Here is a 19,665-nt window from a genome sequence, read left to right on the forward strand (position 1 = left end):
CTTTTGCTTTCCCAAAGTACTGTCAAGAAAATGAAAAAGCAAGCCAGACTGGGAGAAAATATTTGCAAGTTACACATTTGACAAAGGACTTGTATTCAGAATATGTGAGGAACTCAATCCAGTTAAAATTAGATACAAGATTTGAATTAGTCACCTCAGCAAAGAAGGTATGTGAATTGCAAATAAGCTCTTGAGAAGATGATCAGCATCATTAGGAGAATGCAAATTTAATCTATAATGAGGTACCATTACATGTGTACTAGAACAGCTAAAAGTGTTGACAAGGAGGTAGAGCAACTGGAACTCTCCTGCATTAGAGATGGACATGTCAAATAGTACAACCCAGCCATTCCAGTCCCACGTGTTTACCCAAGATAAATAAAAGGATATATCCACACAAGAATGTTTATACCAATGTTTTCAGTCAAGATAAGCAAACAATGTGGAAACAGTCCAAATGTCTATCAGCAGATGAATGGTTAAACAAAATGTGATATATTCATGCAGTGGAATACTACTCAGCAATAAAAAGGAATGAACTCTCGGCATACTCAACAACACGGACAAAAAGTGACAAAACAGATCAGCAGTCGCCTGAGCGTGGGAGGCCCTAGGTGGGGGTGGGGGGTGGGGTGGGAGGGAGAGGGAGGGATCACAGTGGGCACGAGAAACTATTAGCGATGATCAGTGTGCTCGTTTTCCAGCTCATTTATAGGTTTACATATGTCAAATCTTATCAAATTGCCATGTGCCAAGTGAGTAAGAGAGGGGAAGCATGTTTTAAATCATTCTCTGTTGTGTTCAGGTTTCTCTCTCAGCTTGAAATACTTGCTTTTGCTGTCCATCTTTCGCCCCAGATCGTATAAGAAATGCCTTAAACCTGTAGGATTATTTCTAAAGGAAAAGTTACAACAGTGGATCCAACTTTAATTTGGTGGGCATTGGTTCAGACTGGGATGTTTAGGGCAGGGACAGACTAATCTTACCATTAGGTTCCAGGACTGTTCAGGCCCCTTGGCAGTTTTTCTAAAGAGGGACTAAAAAGCCAGTGTCTGTTGGTGTCTCCATCCTTTTCTCGTATGTATCCCTTCTAGCCTTAGTCCTCCATCTGGCGATTTGCTCTGGGGCTTTCTCTAGGATTTTTGTGGAGTTGGAGAATTGAAGGGCTGTTGCTTATGTACCTCTGTTGTCTTTTCCTTCAGTCTCTAATTAAGTCACAGATCTCTATAAATGTGACGGGTTAACAAGTGCCCTTGAAGCCACTCTCTGATGTGGCTGAATAAAATGCCTGCTTCTTTGCATTCATTAGTGTGTGCTTGTGTGTAAGTATTTATATCAGATCCCTTGTTAAAGAATGTTAGTGTATTACAGTCACGGAAATCGGATCTTGTAAATGTGTTGTCCATTATTTTTAGCCTTGCACGTACCTTTCAGTTTTCTGAATCTCCTTCTGTCCCACTTCTTCTCTACAGGAAGAGAGACTATAATGTAGAGAGGAGCTCTTAGACTGGGAGCCTGGGCATCTCTCTCTGTGGGTGTAAATGAACTTGTGCAGAATGCGACAAGTGAATGACTGTGGTCTGATCCATCACTGGCAGACTTTGACAAGCCCTATCTATATGGAAGTCTCCTGGACTTCCTATCCCTTTGTGGGAGTGTTAGCATTTGGTAGACAAACATCTCAGTGGAGCTCTCCACTGAGGATGCTAGCTGTGTAGTTGTTTGCTGGGCCCAGGTTCAAAAAGGTGGACCACTTTTAGACTTCATTCTAGCCTAGGCCAAGCAAATTTATGCAGTCTACAGTATTTATTTCATAAAACATTTTGATATACTGGGAGAAAGAGGAAGTGAAATTCAAACCTGCTGGTTTTGTTGTTTGCAAACATCTCTGCCCAAAGGTGTGTATTGGGAGGCTTCAAACAGTTTTTGGACCTTCTTGAGATCTATTTTTGGTGCTGCTGTTCTTCCTTCTCCAGTAGCTATTAGACATCTACCAAAACTACTTGGCATTTATGTTAGTTTTTTTTTTTTGCGGTACGCGGGCCTCTCACTGTTGTGGCCTCTCGCGTTGCGGAGCACAGGCTCTGGATGCGCAGGCTCAGCGGCCATGGCTTACGGGCCCAGCCGCTCCATGGCACGTGGGATCATCCCGGACCAGGGCACGAACCCGTGCCCCCTGCATCGACAGGCAGACTCTCAACCACTGCGCCACCAGGGAAGCCCATTTCTTTTTTTTTTTTTTAAATAAATTTTATTTATTTATTTATTTATTTTTGGCCATGTTGGGTCTTCGTTGCTCTGCACCGGCTTTCTCTAGTTGTGGTGAGCGGGGTCTACTCTTCATTGCGGTGCGTGGGCTTCTCATTGCGGTGGCTTCTCTTGTTGCGGAGCACGGGCTCCAGGCGTGCGGGCTTCAGTAGTTGTGGCTCGTGGGCTCTAGAGTGCAGGCTCAGTAGTTGTGGCGCATGGGCTTAGTTGCTCCGTAGCATGTGGGATCTTCCCGGACCAGGGCTCGAACCTGTGTCCCCTGCATTGGCAGGTGGATTCTTAACCACCGTGCCACCAGGGAAGCCCAAGTCATTTATTTTTAATTGTCCCCTTATTAGTAAATGTACATTAAATATCTGTAGGAGGAAGAATATGAGTGGCTAATTCCATTAAAACTGATTAGTTTCATTAGATGCTAGATCTTGAATGTTATCTTTCTATATCAGTCTATAATATTTTCTTCTTAGTGTACTTAAATTAACTCTCATATTCATGAAAATCTTGAAGCCATTTCTGTTTCAAATGTAAGATTAAATTATGAAGGATATAGCAGAAGAAACTTAGGTTATAAGCTTTTTAAGGAAAAAACTCTTCTTCACCTATATTAAAAGGTACCTGTGGAGCAGATTTGGTAGTTCTTATCATAATTGCATTACTGCAGGTTTCAGATTCTCTCAGTTATAAATTAGATTGTTTCCCTATAATTATTCTCTGTTGTCCAAGTAATTTATCTGGTATGCTGATGAGTAGCAAAAAAGCCCATTTCTTTAAGACTAAAATGTTTGCTTGTGTTTGTTGCAGGAAAACCTCACAGCACTGGTAGCTCTGAACGGATTCAGCTCTCAGGAATGTATAATGTCCGTAAAGGCAAAATGCAGTTGCCAGTGAACCGATGGACCAGACGCCAAGTTATCCTGTGTGGGACCTGCCTAATAGTATCATCTGTGAAAGACAGCTTGACCGGAAAGATGCATGTTCTGCCACTAATTGGTGGGAAGGTAAGTTTAAAACAAACCAAATACTAACAGATTTCCCAGTGTCATTAAGAAGCTTACTTTGAGTCATTGCTGTAATGTAGATGTTTTTTTTTTTTTAAAGAATTTCAATTAAAAAAATCTATTTATGTATTTATTTATTTTGGCTGTGCTGGGTCTTAATTGCAGCATGCAGGATCTTCATTGCGGCACGTGGGATCTTTTAATTGCGGCATGGGGGCTGTTAGTTGTGGCATGCATGCGGTATCTAGTTCCCTGACCAGGGATTGAACCCAGGCCCCCTGCATTGGGAGTGTGGAGTCTTACCCACTGGACCACCAGGGAAGTCCCAGGGGTAGATGGTTTTTGACTCATCATTCCTGTTGTGCCTCCACCAGTGGACATTTTTGGTTGGTGGAGTTTTGGAAAATAACAATGCCATTGGTTATGGTATAACAAAGCCCTGGTTATGTTCACTTCTTAGTACATGCACCTTAACTATGTGACTGAAAATAGAGCAACTAGAATTTCACTGTTATATTTCAGACTGTAGGTGATAAATTATTATTTATGAGAAGATGTCTTTTGATATTGTGAGTATGTATTTTATAGTATAGTACAGTGATCCCCAAGTCCATGACCTTAGGATCATTCAGGCGTGCTTATCAAAGGTTAGACTCTCTAGCAGGAATCTGTGATCCCGCTTTGCCATACCTCTCTGTTTATTTGTGTTTAGTGACCAGTGGGGTTAGTACTTTTAGTTTATCACTATAGCTAGTCATGAATTTTGAACCTGAAATGCTACTCATTTCAGAGAAAACCTGTGATACAACTGATAGATATTTCCAACATACTGGCTGCTTTTCTTTGGGCATGTTAACTACTTTATTCCTATCATTTATAAAATATCAACAGAAAGAACAAGATTGCTTAGGAAGGTATTACATTCTTTTCTTTGCCAGATTTATTTATAAACTCCGAGCACTGGTAGGGGTATCATTACCATAATTATATGTCAGTATTTCCTGATTTTTAAATGATATGATAATCTGTTAATAAAGGTAAAGGTAAATTTGGATGAAGAAATGGGTTTTTGGAAATCAGGGGCATATTAAAAATTTTTTTCTTGATCGTTACTTGATCATTTAAAAAAATAGATTTGGCTAGTCTGTGAGGTGTGTTTAGGTCTATTTCATTCACCCATTTTGAAACCATGGCTTCTTAACTTCTGTCTGAGCATTGAAGCATTAGTGGTAGTTTATTACTGAAGATCTTGTCCTTTGGATGGATCTGAAAACTTAGTCATCATTATTACTTCCATAACTCATCATTAAAAATGCATATTTAATGTTTGATGCCCTGATAGGTCAACAATCTGTTTCTTTCTTCTCTGGTGTTAGGCATTTGCATAGGCAAATTTAATATAACTATTATTAAATATCCTCTGTGGGGAAGCCACTTTGCTTGGCGTCTCAGAAATACCAAGATGGGTAAGTCACCATCTCTGCCTTCGAATAGCTTATAATTACTATCTGGAAACGAAGGATGGACACAACAATATCTGCTCTACGAGAGGTGCAAAAAAGTAGGGTGGAAGATAAGTGGAAGAGATTACATTTTGTGGGGGGGAATCGGGATTTTGTGATGAAGGAGGTAGCAATTATGATAGACCTTGAAGGGTGAAAAATCTCTTGACATATAAAGGAGATGGTCAGAAAGATTATTGTGCTCAGAGAAGCAGAGGCAGGGAAGCAGTGGAATGTTCAGGTAAGGTGAGAGAAGATCCAGTTATAATTAGCATTTTTATTCAGAGCTAGAGACTTGTTCTGTTTCCCAGGCCTATTACTGGATGTACTTCTACCATTGAGTGAATAGAAAGTTAACAGCTTCTTTTTCTCACAGACAAAGCTTGTAAAACCTGTTTTGTGTTACACCTTTAAAAATAATTGAGTATGTTGAAAAATTATATTAACCACGTTAGGAAAAAATAATTCACTCTTTGCAATGTGAGTTTTCATTAATGTTTGTTTTTCCTTTTCTCATTCTGTTCTGTTGTTAAAGGAAAATCAGAGAGTAAATGGAAGAGGTTTTTTTGTTTTTGTTTTCTAATTTATATAAAAGAGCTAGAAATGAGGTGTGAGATAGATGCTATAATTGCTGTGATAATCAATTTTGACACACTACTTGAGCATCATCATTAGTTTATGTTTTCAAATATAGAATTCAAATATGAAGTTAAAGCTCTATTAAATTGTTGAAAGACATTTGTTTAATAAGTTTTTATTCATGTACAATTATTATATTTAATTTCTTCTTTAAAATTGAACATAAATTTTTAGATAACTTATTTACATTAATACTTTATGTAATATTTGTTAAGCTATGAGGCATAATAAGCTGAGTAACTGTTAACTTACTACTCAATTTAGGAAGTACAGCAGCATCAATACCAGTGTCTCTACCTGAGTTCTCTTTGCATCTGTCCCATTGCCTCCTCCTACCCCAGAGGAATCCACTGTCCTAGAATATGTATTCATCATTTGCTTACTTTTTTGAAATAACTTTTATCATATAACTATGTTTTGCTTGTTTTGATCTTGATAAAAATGATATCATCCTGTTTGTGGTTTTCTGTGATTGAATTTTTTCACTCAATATTATGTTTCATAATAAGATTCCATATTACTTGCTATATATGGTTTTCATTTCTGTATAATGTTCCACTCTGTAAATGTTCCAAATTTCTAAAATATCTGAAGTAATTTTCTTGTTGATTGACATTTGGGTTGCTTCTAGTTTTCTGTTATAAATAGTGCTCTTGAGATAGTCTTATTTTGATATGCCTCCTGGTTTACAAGTAGTTTTTCTAGAGCAGCATTTCTTAACTCTTGTCGCTGTGCCTGAAGGGGACATTTGGTAATATGTGCAAGTGTTTTGATTGTCAAATGATTGGGTAGTCAGTTGATGTAAGCTAAGTTATGCTGTGGTAACAAAACCCCCAGATCTCAGTGACTTATCATAACAGTTATTTCTCACTCACACTATTTGTCCAGTGTGGGTGGGTGGAGATTTCTTTTCTCAAGTAATTATGTACGAACCCAGCCTGATGGGGGTCCTTCTCTCTTATAATATTTGTAACACGTGGCTTCCTTTGCTGCTTAGGCAGGAGAAGAGGTAACTGGAGGGTCATTAGCTGGCTCTTGTATATCTGGTTGTAGAAGTGACACATGTCACTTCTGCTCATGGCTCATTGGCCAGAACTAGTCACATGACTCCATCTTAATTGCAAAGGTTCTGGGAAAAGTAGATAGTGTGTTTGGTTAATACTAGTATCTTTTGCTGCAAGGGGACACTATTGGCATCTACAGGGCAGGGGCTCAGAGAGTAAAATGTCATGCAAAAATATTAGACAGTCCTGCATAATGTACACAAGGAACTATTCAATCCAAAGTTCCTATAATGACCTCCTTGAGAAATATTGCTCTTAAGAGTGCAGTCACTGGGCTATAGGACATATATGCACATTTACTTTTACAAGATGATATCCAATTGTTTTCCAAGGTTGTTGCATCATATCATGCTCATATCAGTACACATTTCTCTACATCTTTGCCAAACTTTATTGAGGTATAATTGATATACAACATACTGTACATTTTGATAACAATTTGATAACTATATTATACTTCCATGAGTACAATTTGACAGATAGTCCCCTTGTGCTCCTTTGTACTGTTCTGTCCCTACTTTTCTGCTCACTCCTACCCATTCCCAAAAAACACTGCCTGATTTCTGTCAATATGGATTAGTTTAAATAGCATTTTTATAAAGTTATATTTTCTCTTTGGTGTATAGAAATGTGGTTGATTTTTTAAGTGTTAATCTTATATCCAGCCACCTTGCTAAATTTTCTTATTTATTCTAATGTCTCTAGATTCTTTGGAGTTTGCTATGTAGCTAATCATCTCATATTCAAATAATGGCAATTTTCTTTCTTCCTCAATACATTTCTTTGTCTTATTGCAATGGCCAGGACTCTAGTACAGTATTGAACAGAAAAAGTAAGGTAAGAGAGTGAGATCTCATCATTAACATTGAAGTTTACCTTACATAAATATCCTTTGTTGGCTTAAGTGACTTCTTTGTGTTCTTAGTTTGCTTAGAGTTTTTATCATGAACGATGAATGGGTGGAGAATGTCATCAAATGCTTTTTCTGCAACTGTAGTGGTGATCATAAGGTTTTCTTCTTTAATCTGTTAATGTGATTAATGACTTTATAGTTCCAATAACGTTAAACCATCTTTCCTGAGGTAAATCCAACTTTTGTTCTTGGTATATTTTTTTCTGTATCGCTGGATTCTGATGCAACATTTTGTTCAAGATAAGTGTTCATGACTAAGGTTGGCCTGTAATTTTCCTTTCTCTTACTGTTCTGATCTGTTTTTGGTTATACTGGCCTCATAGAATAGGCTGGGGTCTTTTTCTCTTTTCTCGTTTGGTGGATGAGTTTGCACAAGTTTTCAATGATCTATTTCTTGGAACTTTGATAAAACTCACCTACAAAACCATATGAGCCTGATATTTTCTTGGTAATTAAAAAAGTATTCATTTTCTTAAATGGTAATAGACTATTTAGGCCTGTTTTTTTCCCCTTGATTTAGTGTTGGTAAAATAAATTTTTCTAAAAATTTGCCACAGAATTATTTATAATAATCTCTTTTTAATCCCTGCTTAATCTGTTTTGTCTCCCTTTTCATTATTAATATTTATGTCTTCAATTGATATCATTGATCAATATCAATTGATATTCAATTTTGTTAGCCTTTTCAAAGAATTGCTGGTTTGCTTTGTTAATGTTCTCTATTGTATATTTGGTTTTCATTTCTTTCTTTTTTTTAAATTTCTTTTTTAATTTTTTGATTTTTTGGCTGCGTTGGGTCTTCGTTGCTGCGCACGGGCTTTCTCTAGCTGTGGCGAGTGAGGGCTACTCTTCATTGCGGTGCGCGGGCTTCTCATTGTGGTGGCTTCTCTTGTTGCGGAGCACAGGCTCTAGGGTGCGCGGGCTTCAGCAGTTGTGGCTCGCAGGCTCAGCAGTTGTGGCACGTGGGCTCAGTAGTTGTGGCTAGCCAGCTCTAGAGTGCAGGCTCAGTAGTCGTGGTGCACGGCTTAGTTGCTCCGTGGCATGTGGGATCTTCCCAGACCAGGGCTCGAACCTGTGTGCCCTGCATTGGCAGGCAGATTCTTAACCACTGCACCACCAGGGAAGTCCCAGTTTTCATTTCGTTAACTTCTGCTTTTTATTATCACCTTCATTCTGCTTTGAGTTCACTTCGTTTTTGTTTTTGATATTTTTTCCCTAAGTTCTTGAGATACATGCCAATTAAATTAATTTTCTGCCTTCTTTTCTAATATGAGTATTTAAAATTATAAATTTCCCTCTGTGTACCTGCTTTTGTTACATTCCATAAATTTCAGTACGTAGTACTTTTAATGGTTTAGTGCTAAGAATTTCTGTGTTTTGATTACAGATTCTTTTTTTTACCTGTGAGTTGTTTAGAAGTGTATTAACTTTCTAAATGTAGATTTTTAGTTGATTTATTATTGATTTTTAACTTGATTTTATTTTGGTCCAGAATGTAGTCTGTGTGATCTTTCTGAAGTTTTTTACACTTTCTCTGTGACTTGGTTTGTGGTCATTTTTGTAAATGAAATATAGGTTCTGTAAGTTAAACATAAGAGTTTGTGTAATATCATGTTACTTTATTGTTTGGACTTTTTCTCCTTATGAAGAATTTATTGGGAGTGGAAACTTGATTTGACTGTATCGCTGCATTATTGGGACTTGAAATTTCTCAATTTCACAATAAGCTAAAAGAAAAAAAACTTATTTAACATGCTTGAAGACCTCTTTTAATAAAAAGTTGTAATTCAGAGTAATACAAAAGTCCCCTAAGTAAAAATTCACCTGCAGTAAAAATTCTTAAGTAAAATCTTCAGTAAAAGTCCTCCTTAAGAGGAAGTAAGAACCTAAGCACCCTATTGTGAGGGTATAGAAGGATAAAAAAGGGAGTCAGTTACAATTTTAAACAGGAAGAAGAGAATTTCACTGTTGTGGGGAAATCTATTGAAGGTAATAGTCCCCTTTTTGGTTTCCTTGTGATTCAGATTGGTTGGTCAGACTTAGGAACTTAACATGCTTTAAGTAGTAAGAGGCACACATAAAGAGATAGATGCAAAGCTGTGCAGGCTCACTGGTCTAAGGGACAGTTAATGAGCTTGGTAAATGTCCTGCTTTCTGACTTGTTTTTGTCACTCTTTGTTTTTATAGGTAGAAGAAGTGAAAAAACACCAGCACTGTTTAGCATTTAGCTCCTCTGGACCCCAAAGCCAGACTTACTACATTTGTTTTGATACATTCACAGAGTATTTAAGGTGGCTTCGACAAGTCTCCAAGGTAAGCATTTAACCAGGAACTTTGTTCAGCTTCTGGCTGGCTAAAGAGTTGCTTCTGCTTTACAAAATATAGTTATACACTCTTTTTTTTTTTTTTTTCAGATACTGCCAGTAGTTAGCAATTTTCAGTCTTTTTAAAAGCACATTTTGGTGAAAAGTAGCTTTTTAAAAATTGTGTTTTATTTGCCCGTTTTGTTTATACTTAAAAAAGAATTCAGTGGGTAGACTGTCATTATTATCTTAACGTTGTAGAGAAGGAACATGAGGTTGAGAATATTTAAGGGACTGGCCCAGGGTAGGACAACTACAAAACCACAAAATACCCAGAGAATTGTTACGACAAATTTCCCCTTTTCCTCTGACCATTTTTTCTTATAAGCAGTCTAATCTTGTACCATCTCCCTTTCACCTTTTCAATTTCTGCCTTTTGAATGGTTTGATTTCTTTTTTCGTCTTAATTATTTTTACCATTTTATAGTCCTCTGTTTAAATAAGATTACCATGACCCATGAAACAAAATACCTCTGTGTGTGTATGTGTGTGTGTGTGTGTACTGGAACCCACAATAAACTGATAAATAAGATAAAGAAATGCTGGTATTTCAGGTGCTGTGTGTGAGAATGTTTTTATATCACATTTGTATAATTATGTACAGTGGGTTAGATTGCAGTACTTTGTGCCTTGGTTTTGGGTGTGTTTATGAAATGATGAAACCTCCCTAGGGGGCAGAAGCATTACAGTGGAATTTGCTTTCATATTTTTGAATTTATAATCCAGTTTGTTATTCAAGTTCACTGTGATTCAGACTGCTGCATGATGTAATTATTTGTCAAGTGAATGAATAGGGAATAACTTTGTAGAAGAGTTAAGAGAAAATTAGAGAATAATGTCTAGAAAGTCTTTTTGACATACTGGGCGCATTTGAATTATCAGGGGGAGAAAACTGTGTTCTCTGATGATACAATATACTTGGGAACATTAGTTTCTCCTTTTAGAAAGAAGCAATGGACAGAGTTTAGGTTGATAGGACTTTGAATATTCTCCCAACCTAGTAGGCAAATGGAGGTTCTAAACGTACAGGACAGCACCCCTACTAGAGAAAATGGGAAAGATGACACTTCTCCTTCAGACTTGCATGTAGAATTAATGTGATATTAGAGGCAACTAGTATATCTGTCTAGTTGTTTTAAAATTACTCTGGTTGTTGCAAATGTGAGGAGACAAATATTATATAATATCGTGCTTTTAACATTAAGTGGTTGTATGGGTTCAAAACAATAAGTCAATGGCCCATACTCTATTCAGAATAAAATGCCAAACTATGGTCAAACTGCAGTTTAAATTTCTTTCTATATGGAGGTGTTGATTTTTTAAATAAACTTTTTTTTCGAAGTAATCTTCTATTTACAGAAAAGTTGCAAGGACAGTATAGAGAGTTTCTGTATACTCCTCACTTGGTTTCCCAGGCATCTAACATTACCATGATACATTTGTCAAAACTAAGAAACCAACATCAGTACGTTACTCTGAAATTATTTGGATTTCACTAGTTTTTCCATTGATGTTATTTTTCTGTTCCAAAATCTAATCCAGGGCACCAGAGTGCACTTGGTTGTCATTTCTCCTTTGTCTCCCCTGATCTCTGACAGTTTTTCAGTCTTTCTGTGTTTTTCATGACCTTGACAGTTTTGGGGATGTAGTGGTCAGGTATTTTATAGAATGTCCTATATGGAGATGTTTTGACCTTTTATATCAAATGCAGTGTAATAGCTGCTTTACATTCTTTTTCGAAAAGTCAGAGGTATAAATTCTTAAACAAACATGGATAAGGATGTAAATAGAAGTTTATGTAAATTATCAAGCTTACCAATGACAGATTGCTTTGATTGAAACAATAATAACAGAAAGATTAATAGATATTGAATTTAATAGTCTTGTATATTAAACATCCACACAATTGATAAATCACTGTTCTAAAGCCAGCAAGCATTTATTAAGCACCTTCTGTATGTCAGGTATGTATTTTATGCACTAGGATACAGCAAAGGACAAGTCCAGTTTCCCTCTCTGGGTAGGGCTTATACTGGAGAGACAAACCATAAATAAGTAAACAGAAAAGAAAGAAAATATCAGTTAATCATCATGCTATAATACAAAGTGATATGACAGAGAAGGATGGGAGAGGAATAACTCTGAGGAGGGGACATTTAAACTGATACTTCAGTGAACAAAATATCTGATTATTTGAAGATCTGGTGGGGGTAGCTTTGCAGGTAGTGGGAGAAGGGAGTGAGAGAGCCCTAAGACTGGAAGGAGGGATGGTGAAGGTCAGAGAAGACAAGAGTCTTCTGTTATAGAAGAGGATGAAAAGTCCGGATTTTGTCATTGGCATAATGGCAAGCCATTAAAGAGTTTTCTTCCAGAAGGTTCCATGATCTCACATCACATTGGCTGTTGTGTAGAGAATGGATTGTGGAGGGCAAGAATAGAAGCGGGGGGGCCTGACCGTCAAGAGGCTCTTGTGGTGTATTTTAGGCAAGAGGTGAAGGTGGAAATGGAGAGAAGTGAACAGATGTGTTTTGGGGATCAAGTGACAGGTTTACTGATAAATTACATAAAGAGCATGAGGAAAAGGGAAACATAAAAAATGGCTTCTAGGTTCTTTGAATTGCTGTGTAGATTGTAGCCTCAGTCAGAAACCATAGCACGAACTAGACTCCATATTTGCGCCTTGAAAACTAGCAAAATACAGTTCTTCACTTCAAAGAGCTTCTGTTCCTAGGGAGACAGCAGAGAGGTGGAGTGCAAGAGGAAGATTATTAAATACCTCTTAAATAAGGTGTGAAAAATGTTCATTTCTAACTTGTGGCAGGTGATTGTAAATGTCAAGTGTTAGCTTGGTTAGTACTCTTCCCTGTTGCTGGTTGGTTAATGTGCCATTTCGATGGTCTAATAGGGTGGTGTCTCTGTAATGAGGCTGTCACTCCGATTATCCAAACCTTGAACTGGTTCAGACATCAGACCTCTCAGTAGGAGGGGGTGGGGGGGAGAACTGTGACACAGGAGCACATGATGGTGGCAGAATGAGGAACAGGAATGTTGGTGTGAGTTTCCCTTTACCCTCATTATTGTGTGGCTGTTAGGAACCATCTGATGGGTACGTGCTGAAATGTAATGTAGCTACACACATGTACATACACAAGACTGCAGCTTACATGTCACACTCCCAGGAGGGAGGGGGGACTTTGAGTTAGTTACCTTAGATTACTAGTATTAAGTACTCAACTGGTAGTTAACTGATACTAACTAGGACGAACTTGAATCAGAACCTTAACCTCCTCTCCCTTCAGAATGGCTCTGAATGTTTGGGGAGGCCAAATGGTGTAGGAGTAAAGAGTTTGAGTCTCAACTAAGGAGACCTGGGTTCTAACATTTACTGGCCGTGTGACTGTATCTAAGTTTATAAATTTTGATAGAGGAAATAATAATAGCACTTACCTCTTAGTGCTTATATGAAATATGCGTGTCATGGACTTACACTGGCACATAGTAAGTGTGTGTGTGTATGTATGACTGACTAAATAAATACATAAATAAAAAAATAATTTTATGACCATCACTCCTGCCATCATCACTGACTGGCTGGACAATATATATATTTTTTAATATTTTCTGTTTTTATGTTTATTTTAAGCATAAGACACACATATGCTTAGTTTTTCTGAACAAGGAACATTCTGCTGCTCTTAACCAGGACAGCAGCCTTTTGGGGTAAAGTAATTAAGCATGGCAGACATTGGGGAGAAAGAAGATTTCTTCCTGAAAAGTCAGGGGTAGGGAATAGAGGGCAAATATTTTAATAAATGCAGATTTTAGATACAGTGTCTTCCTTTTCGTCAACCCTAAAAACCAGATACACATTTCAAAAAATTTTAGAAGTTGTTCTACTTAGTGAATTAAAGGGGAAATGAGTTATAAGGGTCTGATTAAAGAGGTTAGGTATTATAGGAGGAATAAGTGCGAGAACTCCCTGTTTGGGTATGAAACCCGTATAAAATATGGCCACACTCTTTAAACTTTGTATGTTGAGGAAAATCCTATGATAGTGTCTTTTCCTTTAACCCCACATCATGGGAGGGTAGGTTGGGGCTGCTGGAAAGAGGATTAGAACTCGGTCCCTTTGGGATAATGTGTATATGGGAAGCGTGGAGTGGCACCAGCTGACCATCACAGGCCACTTCTGCTTCTGGCTTCTCCTTTCCATTCTGTTCTTCCTTATATGTAGGTCTTAGGAAGGTATACAGTTTAGTCACACTCAGGGTTACTATGGAAACAGTTTCTTTTTCTTTTCTTCTTATTGAGGAACAAAACATTCACAGAATGGATTGTCCATATCCTGATGTTTAAATGAGGATTCACTTTAATAACTATCTGAAAGAAAGACAAACCAACAACAGGAAGAAATATCTGAGTTTCTGATTCTTAATGACCATCCTCACCCCAGGGTGGGAAGACAAAAAGAAGCAAATTCCAATGATTTTTGAATTAAAATGAATTAGATAATTAATTTAAAATAAAAATTCTTTTATTTTCAGTTTATGCTTCTGGATCTTAGCTGCAAGAAAAATGTTATTCTTTGTTCCAGTTTTTTTAGTTGACTTTGTGAACATATATAAAAGGTTATTAATTAGCCGTGTTCTACCAAGATAGGCTCTTATATACTTATTATTTTTTAAACTTAATCTTAGCCCTTAGTATTGCTTGCCAAAATAACACCCGAGGCTGTCCCTTTAGAGTTTTTAATTTGGGGCGGGTGTTAGTGGTAGTTACTGTGGAAGAAATGGCTCCTTTGGGAGGATTACAATGTTGATTTTAAAGTCATCCCTGAAATATTAATGCACGGCACTCTTTAAAAATTCAGCAAACATCCTGTTGTATGCTGTGTAGAAAGGACTCTGCTAGCTCAACATGGGTACCTGTCCAGCGTGTCTTCAAAGTGGTTGGTGGGGCAGTGATGCGAGGGGGAGGGTAGTAGTTGAGGGAAGAACAGGAATTGCAGAAGCGCTCCAGTACTTCTGTAAAGTACGAGTGACTTTACAGAAATGCTGCCCCGGCTGTCCCTCTCTGTGGCCCACTTTTTGGAGTACATTGGTTTTAGACATGTTGATTGATCCTGTGGATTCTCTTCAAAGTTAGTCTTCATGTGAATCTATAGCCTAAGTCGTACATATTTTAAATTTAAAGTCTTAGTCACTTCTGGGACACTGTATTGTCCCACATTAAAATCTGTTTCTTGATTTCAAGGAAGCTTAAAAGGGGATTTAGATCATTGATTTGGTGTTGTGCATGAATGTGGGGTTTTTTGTTTGTTTTTGTTGTTTTTTTTCCATGTGAAAGGCATTTATTTCTTATTAGTTAATTAATTAAAGTATGCATGAATGTGTTTTTAACTTTTCATTATAGAAAATGTCAAATATTTAGAAGTAGAGATAATACACACATACCTATTACTCAGCTTCCCCAATTCTTAGCTTGTGGCCAGTTGTGTTATATGAATATGTTGTATGACCCAGTGGTATAAGTTGACACCTCATAAGGCCACTTAGTTTGTCCACATATCTCTTTCCTTGTTGATCAGTGGTTAACAGGCTGGCAGTTGCCAGCCATGGTGGCTATCACAGTGCTTATCTCTCTGGCTATCTTTCTTTTAGTATTAATCGTAGTATTTTAATTCTAAGCCATCTTTTTTTTTTTTTTTAATGAAAAAAAGTCACCACGTTGAAGTTGTGGTTGCTGTGATATTTTGGTTCACCCTTAACATGCATAGTGTAGGCAAGTCAGGGCAACATCTCATGCTGAATTAAAGTTCACGTGAAATGATGAGTAAACATCACCCTTTAAATAAGAATAAGATATATGGTGAATCACAGTTGAACTTTCGCTTTCATGTGCTTAAAAAGAGTGTTTTATTGTCCAGATTTTACTCAAAGAATACTTCACTAATCACAGAGTCAAATCAGTCTGGTGGAATAGGATTGTTTCCAGCATATAAATTTGTGTCATTTGATGTAGTTGCAAGAAACCCTTTAAGATCACTTAGTCATCTTTTGCACATATTTACACGTATTTTGTCTCTTAATTTGAAGTGTAATTTAGGGAGTGTTCTGCTTTTTGTCAGCATGGTTGGTCACTTGTCTTTTAGGGATTTTGCTGTTGCTGGTTACATTGGGGTTATAAGGGTAAGAAGCTGTGATCTCAATCCTGTTCTGCTAAGGAGTCCAGGGCTTAAAGGGGCTTTATTTTTGGAAACCCTCCCTTCACATTTTATACCCATTCTTTAGATAAAGAATCAAGGGCCGTTTGACCATGACAATCTAGCAAGTCTATGGCAGAATCTGAAGTAGAATTGAGGGTCTGAGTGACATGGATTTTAGTTTATAAAATGTCACCCCAATCCCTAGAGAATTGCTCTTGTACCAATTCTGTAGTGGAGATATGAGAAAAGTTTGGAAATTCAGTGTATGAAATATTTAGGTACAGGAAGCTTCAAGGAGGTAATGAGCAAGCTGAGTTTGAAGGATGAATAGGAGTTCACAACAAAGACAAGGGGAAAGAGCATTTCAAGGAGAGAGAAAATATCTACAGAGGTACAACTGTGTAAAATGTAAATGTGTAGTCATATCGCAGATGTCTGAGCAACGTGAGAAAGGAAAAAATGGAAGCTAAAATTAAAGGGACTGCCAAGGACTTCCCTGGTGGCGCAGTGGTTAAGAATCCGCCTGCCAGTGCAGGGGACATGGGTTCGATCCCTGGTCCGGGAAGATCCCACATGCCGCGGAGCAGCTAAGCCTGTGCGTCATAACTACTGAGCCTGTGCTCGAGAGCTTGTGAGCCACAACTACTGAGCCCATGCACCGCAGCTACTGAAGCCTGTGTGCCTAGAGCCCATGCTCCGCAACAAGAGAAGCCACCACAATGAGAAGCCTGTGCACGGCAACGAAGAGTAGGTCCCACTCGCCGCAACTAGAGAAAGCCCACGCACAGCAACGAAGACCCAACACAGCCATAAAAAAAAAAAAAAAATCTTAAAAAAAAAAAAAAGGACTGCCCATCTGGATGGTTTCCTGTTCATTCCATTTTATTTTCTTGGGAAAATTTGACTGTGTTACCAAACATCATAATTAACTTTCCAGCGTAATTACACAAAAATTCATATTGTGGAATCTTTCCTTATTATACATATAAATAGTTTATGAAATTAGGGAATTTAGAAATTCTGCTTTGAATTTAAACTGAAGATAAAGTATTTTGGATTACATTAAATTTTGTTTTTCTAATACATAATACTGTGATTTAGTGAAAATATTAAAATGCTGTCTTTGCAATTATAATTATGCTTCATCTTATTTCCACATTGCTAATGCCTTCTTTTTTTTTTCTATAGTAACTATTGGTTTTGAAATCCTAGTGAATATATTCCTAAAGAAGGGGTTTCTCCTTCATTCTAAGTCATTTCCATTTAAAATTATTTAAATTTATTTTCTTTAGAGTTTTTCAGTCCACTTTTATACAAATGAAAAAGATAGCTAGTTTGCTTACTGTATCCTGACAGAAGCAGCATGCTTTGTGAAGTTCTGACTTGTGTACTTTACATGTTAAACTCATCCCATGTGTCTCCATCTTCCCTTCTTGTGTCTTCCCACCCTCCCTCCCCTGTTCTGTCAACAGCTCTGTTGTTGGGGGTGGGCAGAAGGTAGTGAAGGGTGAATGAGAGAATATTTATTCCACCTTTTCTCTGTGCTAGGCATTCTTCTAGGCTCCACTTCTAGCGTCAGGACTTCAGCAAATGGAATAAATGAGTTCCTCCTGTATTTTATCTGTATGTTGTTATCTTTAGTAAAATACATTTTAGATTTTAAGGGAGGAACATACAGCTGTGTTTTTTTTTGTTTGTTTTGTTTTAATAAATTTATTTATTTATTTACTTTTGGGTGCACTGGGTCTTCGTTGCTATGCACGGGCTATCTTTAGTTGTGGCAATCCGGGACTACTCTTCATTGCGGTGCGCGGGCTTCTCTTGTTGCGGAGCACGGGCTCTAGGCACGCGGGCCTCAGTAGTTGTGGTGCATGGGCTCAGAAGTCGTGGCTCGGGGGCGGTAGAGTGCAGGCTCAGTAGTTGTGGCGTACGGGCTCAGTTGCTCCACGGCATATGGGGTCCTCCCAGACCAGGGCTCGAACCCATATTCCCTGCATTGGCAGGTGGACTGCTAACCACTGTGCCACCAGGGAAGTCCCTACAGCTGTGTTTTAAAGTTATAGCATGTTATTTTAAGATTGGGAAAGGCCCTTGTAAAGTAGTCGCCCAAAAGGTAATATTAGTTTTCTGGAACAATTGCCTTAACAATTACTTGTCATTTTCTTTAAAAGTGTTCGTTAACCTTAAAGTCTAGTCATCATCAAGTGGCTCTTAGTTGAGAGAATTAGAATTTAAGATTTGAGAAGGACCTTGTGGACTCCCAGACTTACCTCCCGCCTGGAAAAGGTCTACAGCCTTTCAGATACCTATAGTGTCTGACAAGACAGCTCTTCCTTAGAAGTGAGCTGAAGTCTCTATCCCTATGCCTTTGACTCACTGACCCTAGTTTTGCTCTCTGGTTTAACAAAAGGTAATCGTACTCACTCTCCTATTTGATAACCTCTAACTGGAAGTTTCTATGATTTCCATGCCCTCCCCCACCTCCTAGCAATCTACTTTTAGGAGAAACATGTCTGGTAATTCCCACAATTTCATCATCACTTGGTTTCCAGATCCCTTCTCTTGCTTTTTCCTTTGGGTGCTCTGCAGTTTCTTGACATACCTGCATATACTATCTGATGAGCACAGAGTATGTGACCATGGTTTTCCTTGCTTTAGACATTATGTCCAAAGTGAGTTATTCATTCATGAGGTCAACATCAAAATAAAAAGACTCTCTGCTTTTCCCCCCAAATTGTTAATAGATATATTTTGTTAATAATATAATCATTTAGCCAACTGAATTGATGCAGTAGTGACAACAAATAGTGATAACTAACATTTTGGTAACTTTTTTCTGTGTGCCAAGCGCTATTCTAGATGCTTTATAGTATCCCTGTGAGGTCGGTGCCCATAACATTGTGTGAGGTCGGGCTTTACAACAAAAGGAAATAACCTTTGAGGAGATATTATCATCTCCATTTTGCAGATGAGGGAACTGAGATGTAAAGTATCCAGCACGGCTTTATGCAGGGAGTTCCTCTTCCTTGCTTTTTCTTTAATTGTACTTCCAATGTTTTACAGTGGCCCGAAGGGGCAAAACAAAACAAGATTCAAATAATAACTGAGGGCTTCCCTGGTGGCGCAGTGGTTGAGAGTCCGCCTGCCGATGCAGGGGACACGGGTTCGTGCCCCGGTCCGGGAAGATCCCACATGCCGCGGAGCGGCTGGGCCCGTGAGCCATGGCCGCTGAGCCTGCGCGTCCGGAGCCTGTGCTCCACAACGGGAGAGGCCACAACAGTGAGAGGCCCGCGTACCGCAAAAAAAAAAAAAAAAAAATAATAATAATAATAACTGAGATTTACTGAAAATGTCAAAGAGAAGTACTTCAAATACACAGTTGTCAGTAGAATCCAGGCAGCTCAGTATTAGAATAAAAGGTGATTTACCAGGCAGTGTATTGACTGGGGTGTGCTGCTAAGGACACTTGAGCATAGCCACTGATCACTGATCTTCTTAAATGATGACCAAGACGTATTTAGGAAATCTGAGATGCCTTCTGAGTCACCCAAAGCAAATTAAATTGGTTTCAGTGTTGAGGGGACTACTGTTGTCTGACTTCAAAAACTGGTCAAGTATTGCTATATCAGGAACTTAGCATATATGATTAACCAGATCTCTACATCTGGTCGTCTTATATTTTGAAGTTAAATCATTTTAATCTGAGTGTTTAG

General features: G+C 38.1%; 1 protein-coding gene across 1 annotated transcript in view; it reads left to right on the forward strand.

The window, feature by feature from the left end:
- The window catches only part of PHLPP1 (PH domain and leucine rich repeat protein phosphatase 1), a 212,694-nt gene that overhangs the window by 103,808 nt on the left and 89,221 nt on the right, over positions 1-19,665 (forward strand). The window contains exons 2-3 of the mRNA XM_082668058.1: positions 3,070-3,266; positions 9,572-9,697. Of these exons, the coding sequence (XP_082524184.1) occupies positions 3,070-3,266; positions 9,572-9,697 (323 nt within the window). The remainder of the gene's footprint in view (positions 1-3,069; positions 3,267-9,571; positions 9,698-19,665) is intronic.

The sequence above is a fragment of the Grampus griseus genome, assembly GCF_964374135.1.
Source record: "Grampus griseus genome assembly, chromosome: 12".
Lineage (NCBI taxonomy): Eukaryota > Metazoa > Chordata > Mammalia > Artiodactyla > Delphinidae > Grampus > Grampus griseus.